This window comes from Idiotropiscis lumnitzeri, chromosome 1 (assembly GCF_059441095.1).
Source record: "Idiotropiscis lumnitzeri isolate Australia: NSW breed Sydney's pygmy pipehorse chromosome 1, RoL_Ilum_1.0, whole genome shotgun sequence".
Lineage (NCBI taxonomy): Eukaryota > Metazoa > Chordata > Actinopteri > Syngnathiformes > Syngnathidae > Idiotropiscis > Idiotropiscis lumnitzeri.
In genome coordinates, this window is record NC_142391.1 from 16,866,135 (window position 1) to 16,885,082 (window position 18,948).

An 18,948-nucleotide genomic window follows, 5' to 3' on the forward strand; every position below is an offset into this window, starting at 1 on the left:
TCAAAATGCCATAGACAAGCTAACAAATAGATTAGCATCACTAGCTTTGGTGTTGAAATATTTGAACCTTAAATTGTGCTGAAACAGATTCATAGCATTTCAATTCATTTTCAAGTGTGGTTGCAGAACAGATTAAAGTTCTATATGAAACCATCACTGTTCATTTTTTTTTCTTATTTTTCAGTTCAAATGAACTGATATTAATGAGAAAAGTAAAAGTATGAGAGGTTATATTTAGGGAAAAAATATTTGAGGTTGGGTTTGGTTTGTTGTTGTCGATGACTTCTCAGTTGTTTGTAAGCCTCTAGCTAAGGTGCTTTCTCACATAAACTGCTAGATGTCGGCTTGTGAAGAGAACACCGACACAGGAAGGAAACAACAGATACAGTATGAGTTATTTATTTGTGCTGTGTTTGCACGTTTCTTGGATGGAGCAGATGAGGATTGGTCGGCAGCCTTGCCCAGGGCCCTGAGGTCAAGTTGGTTGTCGTCAGGTACAAGGCAGGTGTACGGCAAACAACGACAGGCTGTAGGCTGGAGTTGGTAAAGTCTGGTAAAGTCAATATCAATATCATGGAGGAAGTTCCGGATGCAGCTAACTCAGGTTCCACCAGCCTTTTTGAAACTCAGCTACATTTTAGGTATTGATTAATGCAAAGTGCTAATAGTTTGACACCCACATTTGCAATACCAAATTTGCTCACTCTATCTTTAATTATGTTATTATTAGTGCTGTCAAGTGATTAATTTTTTCAACTAATTAATGACAAAAAAATCCATGATTGATAACTTGGAATGAATGCAAAATCACCACATATGAGGCATATTTAATTCAAAGACCGCTGTTATAGCTTTCTTTGATTCTCGAATACGATCTAAATGGAGACATCTTTACAGGCACTTTTCTTAGAAACATTTCTCGAAACTGCCCACAAACACCACACTCCAGCAGTGTTGGTTTGCAAGGCCCAGTGGGAAGTTGAGCAGAGTGTTTTGTTCATACAGCTAATATGGTACAATATTTGCAAAGTTTGCAAATTATTTTAAGTAAATAAAACGGAGTTAATTGAGTTAAAATATTTAACTGAGTTAAAAAAAAATTTATTCATCTCCTGAGTTAGTACTTTTATTTTGACAACCCTAGTTATTGTTAAAAAAAGAACCATTAGCAACACTATTTCTATAAATGTCACATTTTCAAATGATTACTTCAACAAACATTCCTTGGAAATCACAAAGTCTTGTCACTGCTAAGCTATTTTTAGAACAAGCCTGTAGGCTACTAAGTGGTCCTTGGGGGCTATCTGGTGCCCACAGGCACTATGTTGGTGACCCCTGAAGTAACCTGATGTTGAATGTTTCCATTCTGGCAGTGTCATCTTATAACACACGCACATGTATTTCATATTAAATATACTTCACAGGAATAAATCAGTTTTTTTTATGAACACCCTGGCCTAATATGCTACTGCATTTTAATGTCGCACACGATGGTGTCTTCATGAAGAGGTAAGAATTTTTTATGCGCTATTTGCTGCGAAAACTTTGGCAACCACTGCCCTAAATGAAAGATGGCCACCATTCACCTAGGCTTTATATTCAGAACTATATTATAATCTTCTGCACCGCTGGCATTATTTAAATGGGTTAATGTGAACGGCTGTGGGATGCAGTATATTTCAAATTCAGAGCAAGCTCTAAATAAATAAAATCACATAAAGTTACAGACCATTTCAAATACAGTCGTTGATTTAGCGAGTATTATTCTAATATGGAACCAATTTAGGGTTTGTTGCCCGCAGCCAGCTGGGGTAGACTCCAGCACGCCCGCGACCCTTGTGAGGAGAAGCGGTTTGAATGATGGATGGATATTCTGATATGAAAATGGGAAGTAAACAGACGAGATAACGTGACTTTAACTCGCCTCCTCCTTGACGTAGAAAAGTGACGTCATGCGGCAGAACAACCAATCAGAGAGCGAGATGCTCTGGCCGGAGCAACACTCTGAAGGCTCGTGCAGCTGGTTCGCATTTGGTTGTGTGTTGCGTGTGTGTGAGCGTGTGCGTGTGTGAATGCGAGCAAGTTGTCATTTTGCTATTTTTCTGAACCCATTCCAAATTAATTGTGGAGTATAGTCGGGTCGCCGGTGAGTAAGTCATCTATCAGTGCCACCCGGCGAGAAGAAAAACACTAAAAAAAAAAAAAAAATCAACGCCGACTTAAATGAACTCGAAAATAACAAGTTTGCTACCTACGCACATCCGTTGAATAGAAGCCACGACTACGCAGTTGAAGCATTTTGGGTTTTAATTTTGTTGGGGTGTTCTCTTTGCTGCAGTCGGGAGTCTGTAGCAGCTGACGGTGGCGTTGTTTTCTTGGGGCTGTCAGTTGTAAAAGAGTCCCGTGTGCCTTATTGTATATGAGCAAAGTCGTTCCTGTTAGCTAATGAAGTTGTATCCGACGTATAGAAGCCAGCAATTAAAACCTATTCGTCAGGGGATAAGCCATAAGCGAGTCAAGTCAACATGCTAAAGACCCTGACCAAGAAGCTAAGAAGACACTCACTCAATGAGATACACCCTTTCCAACGAAAGGTAAGTTTGCACAAGTTCTGTTCATTGTACAACCCTGAAAGCAGCTGTTAAAAATGTTGAGTGGTAGTCAGCATTTTTCATCATTCATTACTGCTGTAAATTATATGGAATTTACTTGTCATGGTCAATGGGTCCTTGCCAGAGCAAACCATAGTTCCACTTTGCAACACAAACACACCAGTAAACGTGCAATGTCATTGACCCATTGTACATTTTTTTTTTAGAAGGCATCTAGAGGTGTGTGAATGACAATGAGCACAGTGTTGTTGGTTGGAGTTTAGTAGGCCAAAGAATGTAGTCCAATCATCCCAAATTTTAAATCTTCATGTAAAAGTAAATATAGTATGTGACAACTATAAATGTGCTTGAAAACATAAATAAACATTTCAATAAAATGTTATTGTCATGAGCTATAATTGTTCCAAAAACTACTGTCTTCACCCTTCAATTTTCTGCAACAAAACCAGTGGAAGTGCTCCTCAATTGTTACAGGCAGTATAATGGCTCTTTTAGTGTGTAGAAGGGTGGCTTGTATCCTGCATGGGTCACTAACTGGCCCTATTCACTACTATTGTGTGTAGACCAACTATACAGTCACATGGCAGCCATTTTGTGCCAAAGGGCTCCTGTTCAAAGGCCTGGCTGAGGATCCAGAGCAAAGTGTGCCATCTCTATTGTCGTGTCATGTTTGTGTTTGTTCCTCCGTTTGGATGTAAGCATTCTCCCTGACCAATCATGTGTCTGCAGTCCATCAACCTCTCTGCAATGTTTCAGCTTTTATGACTAAACTTCTCCCTCCTGAGTGTGATTTCACCATCATTTTGCAAATAGTGCATATTGTAATCAACTAGATATTGTTACACTTGGAAGGGGTTGCAGAAAGTAATGCATCTTCACCCTTGAGCAATTTGGCCTGGGGGATTTAGTTTTTCATTGATTTAAACTTCCAAGTTTATTTTTGTTCCATTACTCAAAACTACCACCATGACGTCATGCCTATTCAGCCCTGCTTATTGAAAACTTTAATCTTGAGGACGCCGTTCATTTTGTCAAGTTAAAGTTGACCTTCTAAATATGTGAAATTTAAGATGCATGCATTTTCATTCTGCTACCTTTTATGCCTTGCATGTTTGCACACTTTAAACCACGGTTAAGCATCTCCATTACTTCTTTACCGTATTTATTCGGATCATATTTTGTTGTTCACAACACAAGTCTTGTTTTTTGCACCTAGTGGGCTAACCTGGGACCACAAGAATAATATTTCATGCCATAGCTTGGTAAAATGTGTGTTGGTGTGTCGGAATCATTGAAAAGTCAACTTTATATCTAACTTAACGGAACAATTGTAAACTAAAATAGTAGCAAAGTAATAAATTTGATAAAAATTAATACTAGCTGTTCCTGCTGTGCGCACATTGGCCTCTGAGGGGCAGTGTGGTGCCGTGCATGCATGGGGTGTACATGATGAGATAAGAATACGAAAAAAGAAATTATGACTATGCTCTATTTATATTACTCGTTTTTTACAGATTGAGAAGAATATGTGCCTTTGGATATTATGTTACTGTCTGTATGTGTTGCCATAAATTTTTTTACGAAGGAATAGCACTCCCGGAGGTCAATGCTAATTTAGCATGAAGTTAGGATGTCAATTTCATTTGAAATTGACTTTAGCAATTGTTTTTAAAACAAAACATCCTGTATTTAAATATACGATGAGTGTAATTATTTTTGCTGTGTGTTTAGTTTTGCCGTAAACGCCAACTGTGGTGTCGCTAAACACAGTCCGGGAGGTCAGTTCTACACAGTAATCGTTTTTCTTATAATATTTTTTTAAGAAGATGGTGAGAAGCCAAAATCAAAATTATGATTACATTTCCTTGAATTACTAAGGATGGGGAGATTCACTTACCTTCTGATTCAATTCAAATAATCCTAGTACTTGTGTCCCCATTTGATATGTGTCACAATTATTGATTATGCTGCGATTCGCGATTCAATTTCACAGTTATTGCTATTTTCTCAAAAAAGACATTGTTTTATAACATTTTAAAACAATAGAAAAAAAAATCAATAGTTGAATCATCTACTTCTCTCAATACAGCCAGATGACTCACTGACTGCTGACTCACTACAACAAATTGGCTCCGCGCTGCCATCTGCTGGAGGGAAGTGTTAGTTTCACGTTTGCTTTTTGGAAAATCGTTAAAATCGATTCTGAACTTTGGCATCGATTTTTTTTTCTTTGCATATCAAATCCCGATAGTTGGGTGAATCGTTTTTTTTTTTTTTACACATCCCTTTTAATTTCCCAGTCCTATTACTTACCACTCTTTATTTACATATCACATATGTATATGCTGAGGAAGGTTTTCACAAGCGGTTAATGCCAATTTTTTTCCATCCATCATGATTCAGTTTTTTTTTTATAGCCCTTAATCACATTAGTCTCAAAGGACTTCACAGTAACTATGAATGTATCTCAAAAATACAGTATAACAACAACAAAGCATCCACCAAATGACCAAATGATCACCAGCAACTGATGTCATTCTGGGACTCACATTTTCCAATGGCTGCACATTCGCCACCCACTTTTATAGAAGATAAGAACAACAAAGTAAATGTTTTGTTTAAAAATAGCCTCTGAAAACACATGTAGAGTACATTATATTCTTAAAGCTGTGTCAAATACTGCACTTCTTTTTGTACTAGATGTCCGTAGCCCACCCACAATGTTTACGCAACAGTTTTTTAGGTCCCGACCCACCACTTGAAAACCTCGATATAATATAGCTCGGTTCTGCAGTAGTGGACTTTGGTGTTTTCTTAAAAAAAAATTTTTTTTTTAAATTGTAAAAGTTAGGTCCCTCTATTTTAGCTAGGCATCATATAAAACCTTTATTGCAGGTCAGTAGGAAGGGCCAGCATGCGTAGTTTGTCCCGTCTTTGTTGTTTGGATTGTTCGTAATGTTTTGCAGCATTTAGAGATTGAGCAGCAAAAACAAATAGTGGCGCGGATTTTGTATGATGGGCCAAGCCCTGAAAATAGTGGATTATCCATAATGCAAGTGGCAGATTTCGTCCAACATCTCAATGACTCTTAACTTTAGAACCCGAGCTCAAAACATTTGTTTTTCGTTATAAATAGGAGTCTATAATTCTAAGCAAAGAAAAATTCTTAGTCAATAAATAAAAGCAAGTTTATTTTCAGGTTTGTTGGAAAGGAAAGCAGAATCATGCCTCCCATCTTCAGATTTACATTTGATCATTCAAATCATAGCCTGTAATGTTGGTTGTTGTTGTAAATGTTCAGTGAAGTCATACTGTTCTAAAAATGGAGATGCTGAACAGTGTAACCAGTCTCTGTCTTCCTTATAGTCTCTTATTTAACAATCATATTGTCAAAGAGCAACTGCTAGTTTGATTACGGTTGAAGGTCTGATGCAGGTTTTTCTTGATGTTTTCTGTACCTGAGTTACATGGGTGATATTTGAGTTTAAAGTCAACTACAGCGGTCATGGATAACTCGAGGTCGCTTAGGCCGTGTTACTGAACTATTCCCAGGAGCTTAGCCTAATCATGACTAATTGTACTACGCTATGGCTAAGACTCAGAGTGTGTGGGAAAGACAATCACCCATCTTTGACCCTGCGTTAGTGCGCTTTCATGAGAGGGGAGTGTGACAGTGTTCATGTCAGTGTGGCAGAGCAAAGCTGGTGTGCAATTGTGCGTGTGTGTGTGCGTGTGCGTGTCAGCTGGGTGGTGTGTGTGTGTGTACACTGTGACATTGCCATTGATCCAGCTTAGCAAGCTGCTCAGCGATGCAGGGGACTGACAAGGATTCATTCAGCTGTTCTTGACACACAGTTTGTCTGTCCTAACGAATATGGACAAAATCATTTTTTTATGCTTTATTTTAAACTCTTAATTGGGTCTATGGCTTATGAACTATTTTTTGTCTATATGGCTTAGTTCTGAAACCCTGTGCCGATTATAGACACAGATGTATTTTGGTAGTATTTAAAAAAAAAAAAAAAGGATTCAGTGCAAAATATCTTGTCTCTGTTGCATTTTAAACTTAGTGAGTGCAGTTTATTTATATAAAAAAATAGACGTAAACATTCTGAAATTTGCTAATTATACAATATGTATAATATATAAATAAGTGAAAGATCTCACCTTGCTTTCTAACATGCATTGTTTGTGTACATATTATCAAACCTGTGCAAATGTTGTTCATGAGCACAATGTTTGCTTCACAAAAAAATAATTTTATTAAATGTATTAATTTTTATACGGTTTGCGTGACTAAAATGAAACCTTTGGGAGTGAGTGAAGTAAAGAATTTACAGGCGGGACCAATTTGCTTTTATTTTAAAACCGGTAAATACAACTCAGACATTTTCCTGTCAATGTTCATTTTTGGGTAGAATAAATGCTGTATTGCATTTAATCTGAGATTGAAACAACCTCTTTTGTTGTGACCTACCAAATAACATCAGTTATTTTAGATTATTGTGGTCCTTAAAGGCGAAGACGATTGCTAACTCGCATCTTTTTGGCAATAATTGCTAACTCAAAGGACAACTACAGACAGTACATAAAGCAAGCTTACACTGTATGTTTCTCTTTAAGATGTAAAAATGATTTAGAAGTCAGTAGACGGTTTAGTACAATTGATTAATTTAACCATTTCGGTTCAGAGTGTAGCTATTGCTTTGTTCCTTTAGCACAAATCTAAATATATCTGTTTTTGGACATAGGTTTCAAAAACGATTACAAATGCAATAATTTAGAATAATATTTTACTAACTTGACCTTTTTTTAATTTATAATTTGACCTTGAAATTGACCTTAACAAGTTTTGGAGATGTAAAATATTTATTTTGGCAGCAATAAGGGTGTCAAAAGTATCTCACATATTCATTGAATATTAATTGAAAGTTGAATTGTAATTTAATATTCATTGAAGTTCTGAGGCTAAGGATACTTTGATGACACTTGTGTGTGTTCTAAAATAATCAAATTCAACTTTTACAACTTTTTTCTGATGCACTTGCTTATCAATGTTACTTTTGGCCGCTAAGTTATTTTTGCATGCTGTGGTGCTTTCACAAATATTGTATTCCAAATTGGTCTATAAATCAAACCACATTCAAGTGTGTTGTGGTATATATAAAATACTCCATACTGGCACCACCACTATTATGGGAATTTGTAACGTTTGCAGAGCCACCAGGTTTGTGGTCAGAGGAGACTGTGAAGTTCCCTACAGACAAACCACTTTTGGACAGTCACTTCTTGTGTCAGTCAGAGGCTGTGACAACTGGAACATTGTCCCACCCCACTTTCAACACCTTCACTCAAAAAGTGGCTAAAAGCTAATCAGAATTTTTGGGATTTTTACATCATGTTTTCATTCATTTTTGTTATTTTTTATACAGTATTGTCCTTTTTTTCCTCATTCTTTCTTTCTGTGATCTGCCTGGGGACTACAGATTTAATACAGAAATTCGCTGTTGGCTACAATCCAAAGTGATGTGTATACACGCATAAGTCCCATTTATTGTCCATTGATACACTGTCCTGATCAAATAAAATAAAAATGAAATTAGATTTTTCTACGAGTCAGCGCATACCGAATCAAACATAAAACCGTGAGCACAAACCCGAGAACCAAACCGAACGGTGGATTTTGTGAACCGTTCCTCCCCTGGTGCACTGAGGACAAACGTTGATGATTCAGTATTTCTCAGTAGGTCAGCTCAGCTGGTAATTAAACCGTTATGCATGATGTAATTAAGTGTTACACACAAAACAGCTTAGCCTGCCTGCAAGGTTCTGAGTCTGCCAGTTGTGAAATATGTGGCACTGGGGCTGCATCTTCAATGTCTATCAATAACACACATTGGTTCATGCATCGACATGTTCAACTTGAATACGCAAATTTTACTTCATTATATATGATGCCGAGTTACCGTTTCACAACCTGAACTGTTGTTGAGTAGCTCATAGCTTGTAAAATCATACTGTCGAGTTCACGCTGAATTGGACTTAGAGGCTCCATTCTCCCTTTTCCTCTTTTATTAAGCCATTCAGAAAGAAAAGGAGGGGTGTGTTTGCGTGTGCGTGTGCGTGTGCGTGTGCGTGTGTGTGTGCACAATCGTGCGCATGTGCGTTACTCTAGAAGGGTGTGTTTTGTATGCTAGTGTGAATGTATGTGTGTAAGCACGCACACGCACACGCACACGCAGATGGCAGCTGCTAAGCGAGGCCTCAAAGTGGTAATTACTGATTGTGAGGCGCATTACTTAACTGTGAACATTGCAGTCTGCAGGATATCTGCATTGTTGCTACTGGTGTAGACGTCCTTGTCTGCTGGGACAGGCTTTGGGGAAAGATTCTTGCCCTGTCTAAACTCACAAAAGACAGATTCGGCAGAACATTACCTTTTATGGATTGGGCCAGTTTGACTGTACTAAATATGAACTATCCAAAGACCCCAAGCCAAACTAAAATTAGGGAAGCATGGAAACCATGTTTTTCAGATCGAGTCTTACATTTGAGTACGCGTTGATACCATTTGTTGATATATGTCTTGCAATTTAATGAAAGTGTTCCAAATCTTTGCTTGAACATGGTTTGGTTTCATTCAAATATATCACTTTTTCTTGGAACAACTTGTCATTGTTGACATTTTAACATCTGTCTGCACGTTTTTCTAACCGTCTTGCCACTCATCTTATGATTTTGATCTACTACATCTATCTAGGCCGTAACACAAAGTATTTGAGTTATGTGGTGTCTCAGTCTGAATACGAAGGCACTACGAAAAATATTTACATACAGTTGATGCGAAGCAAAGAAGAAATAAGAGGAAGTAATGCAAGTAGGAATTAAGAGTCCATGTTACCATTGTGTGTTAACTACAAAACAAAGTGAGTAAAAAGAAATTGCCATTGCGTATGTCGCTCTATGCGGCTTGATGAGGGGAGCACGAGCTGCACGGCATGGGCGACCTGGCTCAAGAAACTTGGTGCTTGCCGCATGACGTGTCACTGCCCTAGCAAAGTTCGTTATCCAGTTTGCAGTCGGCTAACAATGTGTTGTCATTCGTGTTTGCCTTCAAGTATCTTCACAGTTCACACCATTCCAGAGGTTATGCAAGATTGGTAAAGTGGAATTGGTATGGTATTAACTGAGCAATATTTTGGAGTAAGAGCACAGACGGACAATATTGGCGCCAGTTCTTGTAATGCGATTGGTGCAGCCCTACTTTATTTTATTTGCAAGTTTTTGAGCGATTATAATTGATTGCCCGATGCACCATGTCTGTCAGATAAAAAAAGTAATTTGGGGAGATCTTCGTCAAATACAAGTTGAATTCTGACAATATCAATACAATCTTTTGGTTTTGTGTCCCCCAGTTTTCTTCCCACGGCAGTGGTGAGGGTGGTGAGAGTGATGACTCGGAGGGAGAGAACCAGGAGCTTGCACAAATCGATAGAGGTATGTTCTGCCTTAGATTTTAATGTACTGTGATGTTTTTTTTTTTTGGTGATTATCTAAGAATTGTCCTTTATCAAATCTATATTTATAATGGATGTCATTTTTAATAATAATAACAATTATTATTTTTTTCCCCCCCTAATTTACTTTTCCTTTATTCTGTCTTTCCAAACACCATCTCTGCATTTTTCTACAGAAAGACGGCGTAATTGTGCCCTCACCCCCTTGGCTACAAGCCAGCAGCACAACCAGGGTGCCCCGTCACCAGCTCGTTTACGACGTCTCCGCCTGCTTCTCGACGCCAATCTGGATCGTCACTCTTCGGAAGAAGAGCTGGAGAGAATCAGCTACGGCGACAACAGGAAGTGGATGTCGGCACTTCCGCAGCGGCACGGTGATCACCACAGCAGCGCGTCCAGCGACGAGGAGGTGCGAGACCTATGCGGCTGCGGTTCGCCCGCCACCACCACCAGGCCTCTGGTCGAACCCGAGGCTTGTCTGGCTGCCTCCTCCAGCCCCGTGCTCTTCAGCTCCAGCCCACCGTGCAGCGTCAAGCCACCCCCCATGCGCTTTCAGCTCCAAGTGGTCCAGCCAGCCACTCGTCCCATCATCTTGACCCACTTTGACCAGTCAGCACCTTATAGAAAGTATCGACACAGCTACAGTGGAGAGTTGGGGAGGCCCAGTCTTGATTTAGAGAAAATGCAACAGGTTCGTAGTAGCCTTTATTTTTCTTGGGTGTCAGTCACTATCGGTTATATCAGCCTCTGATTCAAAGGTCAAGCTGTGTTGAATCAATTAGAGCATTTTCCACATTTATTTTAATGTGTTGCTCAGAGGGAAGCATTCATACTGGTACGTTGATGATGACATCAAAGCTCTGTTCGATATGACATGTACCATGTGCTGCTGCGTATTTATTGAATTGGCCGACTTTTTATTTTACTATACTTGATTACAGGCCCTGCTGGTAAACTGAACACACCAAACTGAACGACACTTTACAGCTTGGTGTAAATTTGCTATTGAGGCAATGGTTTGCTTATCCAATGAGTGCCGACAATGCCAAGAAGATCTATTGAAGGGCAAGTCAACTCACCCAAAAAATATTTGCAGTGAAATGTTCTGCGCGCCTTCACTAGTCTAAACATGGCATTCTGATCATTATTGCGTTTGTGGAATATGAGTCAACCGGCAATATCCACCCGTTTTTAGCCATCTTAGCGAGCAGCCATTTAGTCATCTCTGTCGACTTAAAGTTACATCGCAGTTGCTCAGGGCTCAGGTAACGACCAATCACGGCTCACCTGTTTTCTGTCACTGAGCCATGATTGGATTCAGTTACAAAATGGCGGCCCCGTGAGATGGCTAAAAACGGGTGGATTTTGTTCCTTCCCAAAATGAATCAGAATGCCATGTTGGACTATTGGGCCTGAATGAAACATATTCTGGTAAAGATTTTTTTGAGTTGACTTTGCCTTTAAAAAACAGAGAAAGAATGAAAATATAGTTAGAAAGTGACAGAAATACATTTGTGTGAACGCTTGCTCCTCAGCAACACAAACAATTAAGTTGAATAACATTACTAAAGCCAATCAAATGAAATGCAGTATGAGTACATGTATTTTACTTGTCATTTGGAGTCATGTACATGCATGTACAGTATGGTTATAGTATGCCAACACCTGAAAAATGCAAATGGTCAGCACAAAAATGTTGCTTCAGTTCACCCAGTGACCCTCGACACACCCATGGCGACACAAACGCGCACAAAAAAAACAAAGTCCCCCCTTTCCGTAGTCGGACGCCCGCCATCACGGTGGTCTGGCTGGAGCGGGATGAAGGAGAGGCAGGCAGGGACGGCAGATGTCCGTCCTGGTTTCTCACAAAGGCTGGCAAGCGAGGGGAAACGATGGAGGGGTGGAGGCAAAAGGAGAGGATTAAATGCACAACAAAAAAACAGCATCCACTAATGAGTCACGGAGAAGCTGGTGCACTAATCATGACAATACAGTCAAAATGTTTGGCCCGCATCATAAGTGGGTATGTGTGTTTGCAAAGAGACCATTGCTGATTTTGGGGGTCCATATGTCCGGGAGGTTTTTTAGAGGGAAAGAGCAGATGATGAGGCAGGGTGCTGCGAGGCGAGGGGACGAAAAGGAAGTGTTTGTGTCATGCTGGGTTATGCGTCTATCATCCTGCCCGTGTCTTTGTGTCTCCATGTGTCCATCCTCATGTCGATGAGTTTGTTGTTTGGCTTTGTGTCTGTTTGTGCGAGTGTGTGCGCACACTCTGTCAAGTGGAATGGGAGGTGCTGCCGCGAATACAATAGGGGGCCTACAGAGGTAGCTCACAGACAGTCGGCCCCAGTCTCCCGTTAACCCTTTAGCTGGACAACTTCCAGCAACTCTTATTGCCGTCCACGTTTAGGTTAGTTAACTTGCATTTAGTGATTCTTTGGTGGGAGATGTTTGATCAGGATCCGTGGAATCAGTTGTCAAGTCAAGGGCAGTGCACAATTTGTTATTTTTGTGGCTCCATTGTATCAATTGTTTTATACAGGCTGCCATTGGTTTCATTCTGTCAAAGCTTATTTTGGATATTTTTGAATGTGTGGTCAACCCAATATTTCAACACATCAGGGTTGTCAGACGCCAGTAAATTATTAGTTTCCTATGTCCTCTTTCTTTCGACATATGCATTATGCCATATCCATAATCATTGCAATAGGATGAGGGTCCTTACAGGCTAATTGTTGTTCAAATGTTGTTTAGCATCATCAAAGAACAGATGATTTTGATAGAATTTTGTGGCACAAATAGGAGGAAATATGTAGTTTTCTAGCAAGGTAATATAAATTTGGATGAAAATGATGCTCAATTTTTATTGACAGTGTCGGATCTCAGCTACATAACAACAGGGGTCCTGTTTCCATTCTTTGCTGAGCTCCCTTCCCCCTTAGAAGCAACCTCCTGGACTGGAGACAATTTGATGATTGTGTGGTCCCTCCACCCCTGACGTTTTTGGGGAGAATAGTGGAGTTGTGTGGATATGGATGGGAGTAGGAGACAGGATGTTGCGTAAGCGTCATTGACTGACTGTTTAGTTTAGTGAGTCAGCTGGATTTGCCTCACTTCCTTCATCGTACTGAATCTGTGTTAATTGACTGCCACTGTCACGGCAGATGTTCCTCCTGTAACATAAATGTTTTCACTTCAGTGAACATCTATAAAATACCTTTTCTTTGAAATTGACAGCAAGAATCGTCAAAAACATCTTGGGAGTAACCAGTTTGGGTTTAATATGCACACACAAATGCACACTTCTGATTCATAAGGTTACACTGTTTGTTGGTGTTACGCTTTTATCATTGAGCTTCCTTTCCTCGCAGAAAATGCTGCTGAAAAAGAACTGCGGAGGAAAAACACGGACCATAAAGATTCGGGTGAGTTTAACACTTAATTTCTCGCATCAATAGCCAAGATAAGCGTGAAGAATTAGCAGTATGTGCAATACTGTATGTTAAGGTTCTTCATATTTGCAAAGACATTCCCTTCATGCTGAACCATGTGGAGCAGTTGATATTAAGGTTTCCAATAGAGTGATGATAAGATTGCAAGTTTGTATGCCCCCCCCCCATGAAGAGTCCAGCCTGTCTTGTCGCCAGCACCTTGATATCAATCCAGCTACATAGTGGGACAGCATCTGGCAGCAGGGTTTGTTCTTATGCCCAGCTAACAGCATCCGTGCTTATTATATCAGCACATCTGATAGCACAGATACTTTCTTTATGAAAATAATAACAACAACAATAATGTTATTCTTTGTAGCACCTTTTGTTACAAAGCACATTTAAAAAGTGATAATAGAAGAAAGAAATCTCACGTAAAAAAAATTGAGACCTAATCACAAACAGACATGCTAATTGCCTCGTGATCTTAGAAAAAAAAGGATTAAGGCACCCAGGCAATGCAAGAACCAAACAGACCTTAGAACTTAGACCAGGAGGGCTGATATGGGATGTTATAAATAGTCTGGTTTTGCTTTTTGGTGCATTGTTCATATGCAACCACCCACTTAGTAGTCACATTTGTTTTTTGTAAAATTGCTTTGTAAACACAAAGGCTGTTTACAACTCTACTTCCAAGCATGTACTATTTGTCATCCATCTTCTGTAAGCGCGATAACTGCGTTGGGTTTTAGATAGTAGTGCATAAGGGAAGCATGTTGGAGAAGCAGAGTCGACTGGTACTTGGCAAAGAGCGGGCTATTCCAGAAGGATGCACAGTGTGGCGAGAAGAGTGACGTCATCATCACCTTGTGTGGGATAGTGTCAATGGAACCTCATCACACACTTGTTTTTGTACAGTCGCACATGTACCAACTGTAACAGCATCTCCAGTGCCCCGTATAGAAGAGAGATACATTCACAATCTGCATGAAAATCAATCTTTAGGGTGAAGAGAAGAGTGGGGAAGAGACATGCAGCTGAGGAGGAAGAAGAGGACGGGTTTGCGGTTCCCCCGTGTGTGATTACAAGGCATGAAGTCATTTTCCATTTATAGTCGGGCCGGCTGCTATCTGTTTGAGCTGCACCATTACACAGAGCTATTGCTCATTATTCTCCTCTGTTTTCACCGGTGGAGTTGGAAGTGTTGTTGTCCCTGTCAGTGACGTCTGTGGGCACACGCTCATGGATTTTCTTGAAGGGAGAACACGGGCATTTGGCCGCATGAGCCATTTGGAGGCGTATGTTAACCGTTTGTGCTATCGCAGTTCACTTCCTCTATTACTTCCTTTTTCAGTTTCCTGGCTCACTTCCAGAAGGGATATTGGATATGGATGGGGGGGGCAGATTCAAGCATTGTAGCTGTTTCGGGTTTGAAGCGGTTGAAGATGGCTGCGCGTATTTTAAAGCGTATGTGTGGGAAGGGTGGAGGCCTGTTACATGGAAACCGGAGTAAAACTACAGTGGCTACTGCTGGGGCCTCTTTGTCCCCATGGAGGTGAAGAGGGAAGTGGAAGTGAAGAGGAGATTAGGTGATGAGCGCTTTTCAGGCTGCAGCAGCCATAGCGGCGGCATCCGGTTTCATGCACCACAAAAAAAAACATTGTGTCGGATGAAGTTTGATGTAAGAAAGTCTGTATGGTTTTGGGAAGAAAAAAATATTCTGCATAATTATTCTGTATGTATAAGCAATGCTTTTAAGAGTTGGCGGCATGGTTAGCTGACTTTAGGCAACTTGTATTTGGCACACAGCCATTTACGCTGGCATTCAATTAACCCACTGGCATGTTTTTGGAATGTGGGAGGAAACCAGACTACCATACTCTGAGGTCGACATGCTCACTACTAGCCTACCACGTTGCCTTATTTGCATCATGACTGAAAAGGTTTGGGAAATCGTGCTGACTTTACACAAAATATATAGATGCATGTGCACAAGAGTAGAACATGCAATAATGCAGATCACAATGTCACAGTAGTCAGACTGGTCAATTAGGTCAAAGTTGACGGCATATGACTCAAAATGGCGGCGCTTTGAACTCTGCATGACCCTAATATTGTTTGAGGTTATTTGACCATTTGTTGAATGATGTTTAATTTAAAGGAATTCGAGTAAAAGTGAGAACACTAATCGGCCGCAGCCAGGCGCTGTCTAGTCAGGCACTCGGCTCCAGTCGTCTGCGCTTTAAAGAACAACAAAATGCCATCAGCAATGGGAAGTTGAGCGACTTCCAGGCAGACGTCCTCAAAGCAACATTATTCAGCTCAATACGGCGGAAGCGTGGAAACGGCAGTTCAGAAAAGAGAGAAATTATTATGCGGCCACAAGATGAACTTGGGTGTTTGGTTAGACATCTCAGGAGATTCCTCCTCCCCTGCAATTGGCGAAAAGTAGCATCTTTCAAAAAGACTATTCATTGTTACTGAACTAGTTTGTGGAGTTTGTATTGTGAGCTGTTGCCATGTCACTGTTTGTCAGTGTTTATTCCCTGAAGATGAAGACTGAAATCATAGCTACCCTTTTGCTTCCTGTTCCTTTTGCTGATGTCATAGGGTACCTTCCAAAATCAGAGTATTGCTACGGTGCACGTCATTCGCACGGACACGTGACATTTCTGAAAATGTTTGTCAAGGGAAATGGTAAGCATTGAGCCATCCCAGCATGTAAAATGAAATTGTTCACATTGGAGCCGTTTTTTAGTTCAGCTTGTGACACAATCCCCCTCTCTGCTAGAGAAAGCGCTGCCTTATTGCCAAATTCAACACAGTTATTTCCTGTCTGGAGGAAAATGACCAAGGCTAATTTTAGAGCGAGGGTTCACTTCGCCACCAAGAGCAGGTTGGAGCTCATTCTGAAAGTGGAAAATAATTTGTCAATGGACCTGCAGTGTGAATTTAAAAAAAAAAAAAATAGGTAGGCGAAACACGGTACTAAAAGGTCAGCCGTGTTTCCAAGCATGCAGACGTGGTAAGATTTGTGTGAAGTAAGCTTTGGTGTGACAGTATGGCTCTATTGATCAATGTCCAGATAATTTTTTGAAGATGGACATAACTGAAAAAGTGTGTAATTCAAACAAGGTACTGCCGCAGTGTGCAGAAACTTAATAGTCACTGCAGACAGGAAACTTGGTTTAATAATTGATTTGGTGTCACAAGCTTGACGGAGTTTGCTCGTCCAACCCAACAGTGACACTGGGATGTTTTTGCGATGCCGCATAAGCTAATGTAGTGATTATGAATCCAATATGCAAACTCATTTCTGTTTCTCTGTCTCTCCTCAGACTTTGACCGGCAGCCGTCCACCACCCAGGTACACGTACGATCCCTCCATTTTCGCCTTCCGGTCTTTAAGCACAGTGCCCCTATCCGAGGATCCTCCCTGTTCATGAAGAAACGACCCACTGGTAGATGAAGCCGATCCCTCCGTCTCGCAAAACAATGACTGTTCGGAAACAGACATTTGTTTGCTGGTCCAACTATTGCACACTCAGGTATTCCCACCCTGTAACAATGTCACTTTGATTATTACTCTACAAGTCCGATCAGCTTTTGGAGAATACAATGGCCTAAACGTAAACATTTCTAAGGATATTTCAGGTTTTTGTATGTATAGCTGTCCCCTGAATATAGCCTGGGATTGAAAGAAAGGAACACGGTTTGTTGAGCACAGGGGGCGTGAAGTGACAAGTACAACCTGAATTTAGCTTTGGATTGGATGCCTTTCAAGGGAAATAATGCATGTAAGACAATCAAATGGTTCCAAGGTTTCTTCCTTCAGTGCGATATACAGTATTGACATCTCATAAGGTTATTGGTAACGTCATCTTCTAAACATGATGAGGTGGGGCAGCCGATATCCTGATGTTTAGATGTGAAACGTCACATTTGCCTACCCGGAAAACAACTTTTTGGGACGTGTTACTCTTTGAATATGCAGGTCATTTTGAGCTATCACAAAATGTCTGACGGTTGTTCAAGGCAGTTGACCTTTGATGTACATTTTTCAATGAATATCCCATTGTTAGTCTGGGTCAATGTACTTGTATCCTCTTTCCTTGCATGGAGTCCACTGTTTTGCAGAAAGAGAGGTACGTGAGACGAAAAAGTAATGAATAGTTTGCTGCACATTTGGCAAGTGTAATTGGTGCTGTGTATTGCATAGCCAACTTGTAGTGTGCCATTTTATTTTTTCAATATTGTACCTCATTACTTTTTAGGTTAGAAGAGGACCACTGGTATATGTCTCTGTAATGCCTTGAAATGACATTCCTGTTGTGTTGAATGCAAGCTGAGGAAAGTCTCGGCTCTTAATTCAAGCTCATCGGTCCATTAAAAAAACCAATGTCGCCACTGTAACTAAGATTTCGCTGAAATGAATGTAACATTGTGACAAAGTTGTCATCCCTTGTTGCATACAATGAATCAATAAATGTTCTGTGGCCTCTTGTTTAAGTGTGATGCTTTTTTGCCGCACTATGGACTTTGGGGAAATATTAAATAGAATGGGAGACACCTGGATATCAAGCGAATTCATAAAAATACTCAGGCGGATTTTCACTTTGGGAAAGACTAGCAAGGCCCCAGCCAAAAGTACATGCCGCTTACCGATGTGGTAATGTTCAAAGAGACCACCTCCAGGGTTCGTCAATGTTGTGTTTATCCGAAATTGACGCCCACTCACACCGTGACGCTAACATCGTCATGAATTGGCTGCAAGTGCTGCGGTGGCCGACGCAAACATACTCGAGGCACGGAGCCACATGCCTGGACGTCAAGAAGCTAATTTTCTTGTGGTAAGGTCGTCTGTTTTAGCGGCCACAAGCTAATTGCTGTCCTGAGCAGTGTTGTTAATTTTAACAACACCCCGCACCCGTGGTGGTGGCGGGAGAGCTGGAGGCGGAAAACATCAATCCTGGGCTGCCAGCTGCCTCCTGACACTTAACAAAATTTAAGCGTTTCTAAATGTCCAAAATAGAACCAGTCGGGGTTGCTCATTCTTGCTCTTGTCCGCTTCACCCTGAGCAAAATTTTGGATTTTGTGGAAGTGATCATATGAGTTTACGTTTGATGTCACTTTACAGAACGCTTTTATGGACAAGAGTAGTATTGTGCATTTGAATTTTGGTGGCAATTGGTTGGCGTTTCAGACAACAGAACCGACAAACCAAGCAATATTTCAACGCTTGCCTCCTGCTGTGACGTAGACAACTGAGACCGGAAGAAATTACAAGCAGAGCTCCAAAAGGGGGCGTATGAATTTCTTGTAAATCTAATCACTACAGTCTTTTAGGGGGGTGAATTTTATTTATCATTTTTTCAGCTCGATCAGGG

The 18,948-nt window shown here is 40.6% G+C and overlaps 1 protein-coding gene across 1 annotated transcript; it reads left to right on the forward strand.

Moving 5' to 3' along the window:
* The first annotated feature begins 1,979 nt into the window (after positions 1-1,979).
* On the forward strand, positions 1,980-18,064 carry LOC148343445 (uncharacterized). Its single transcript, XM_088293585.1, has 6 exons — positions 1,980-2,146; positions 2,469-2,594; positions 10,028-10,109; positions 10,306-10,820; positions 13,501-13,554; positions 16,899-18,064. Exons 2-6 carry the CDS (start codon positions 2,526-2,528, stop codon positions 17,004-17,006), a joined length of 828 nt encoding a protein of 275 aa, XP_088149711.1. The 5' UTR covers positions 1,980-2,146; positions 2,469-2,525; the 3' UTR covers positions 17,007-18,064.
* Positions 18,065-18,948: the final 884 nt, after the last annotated feature.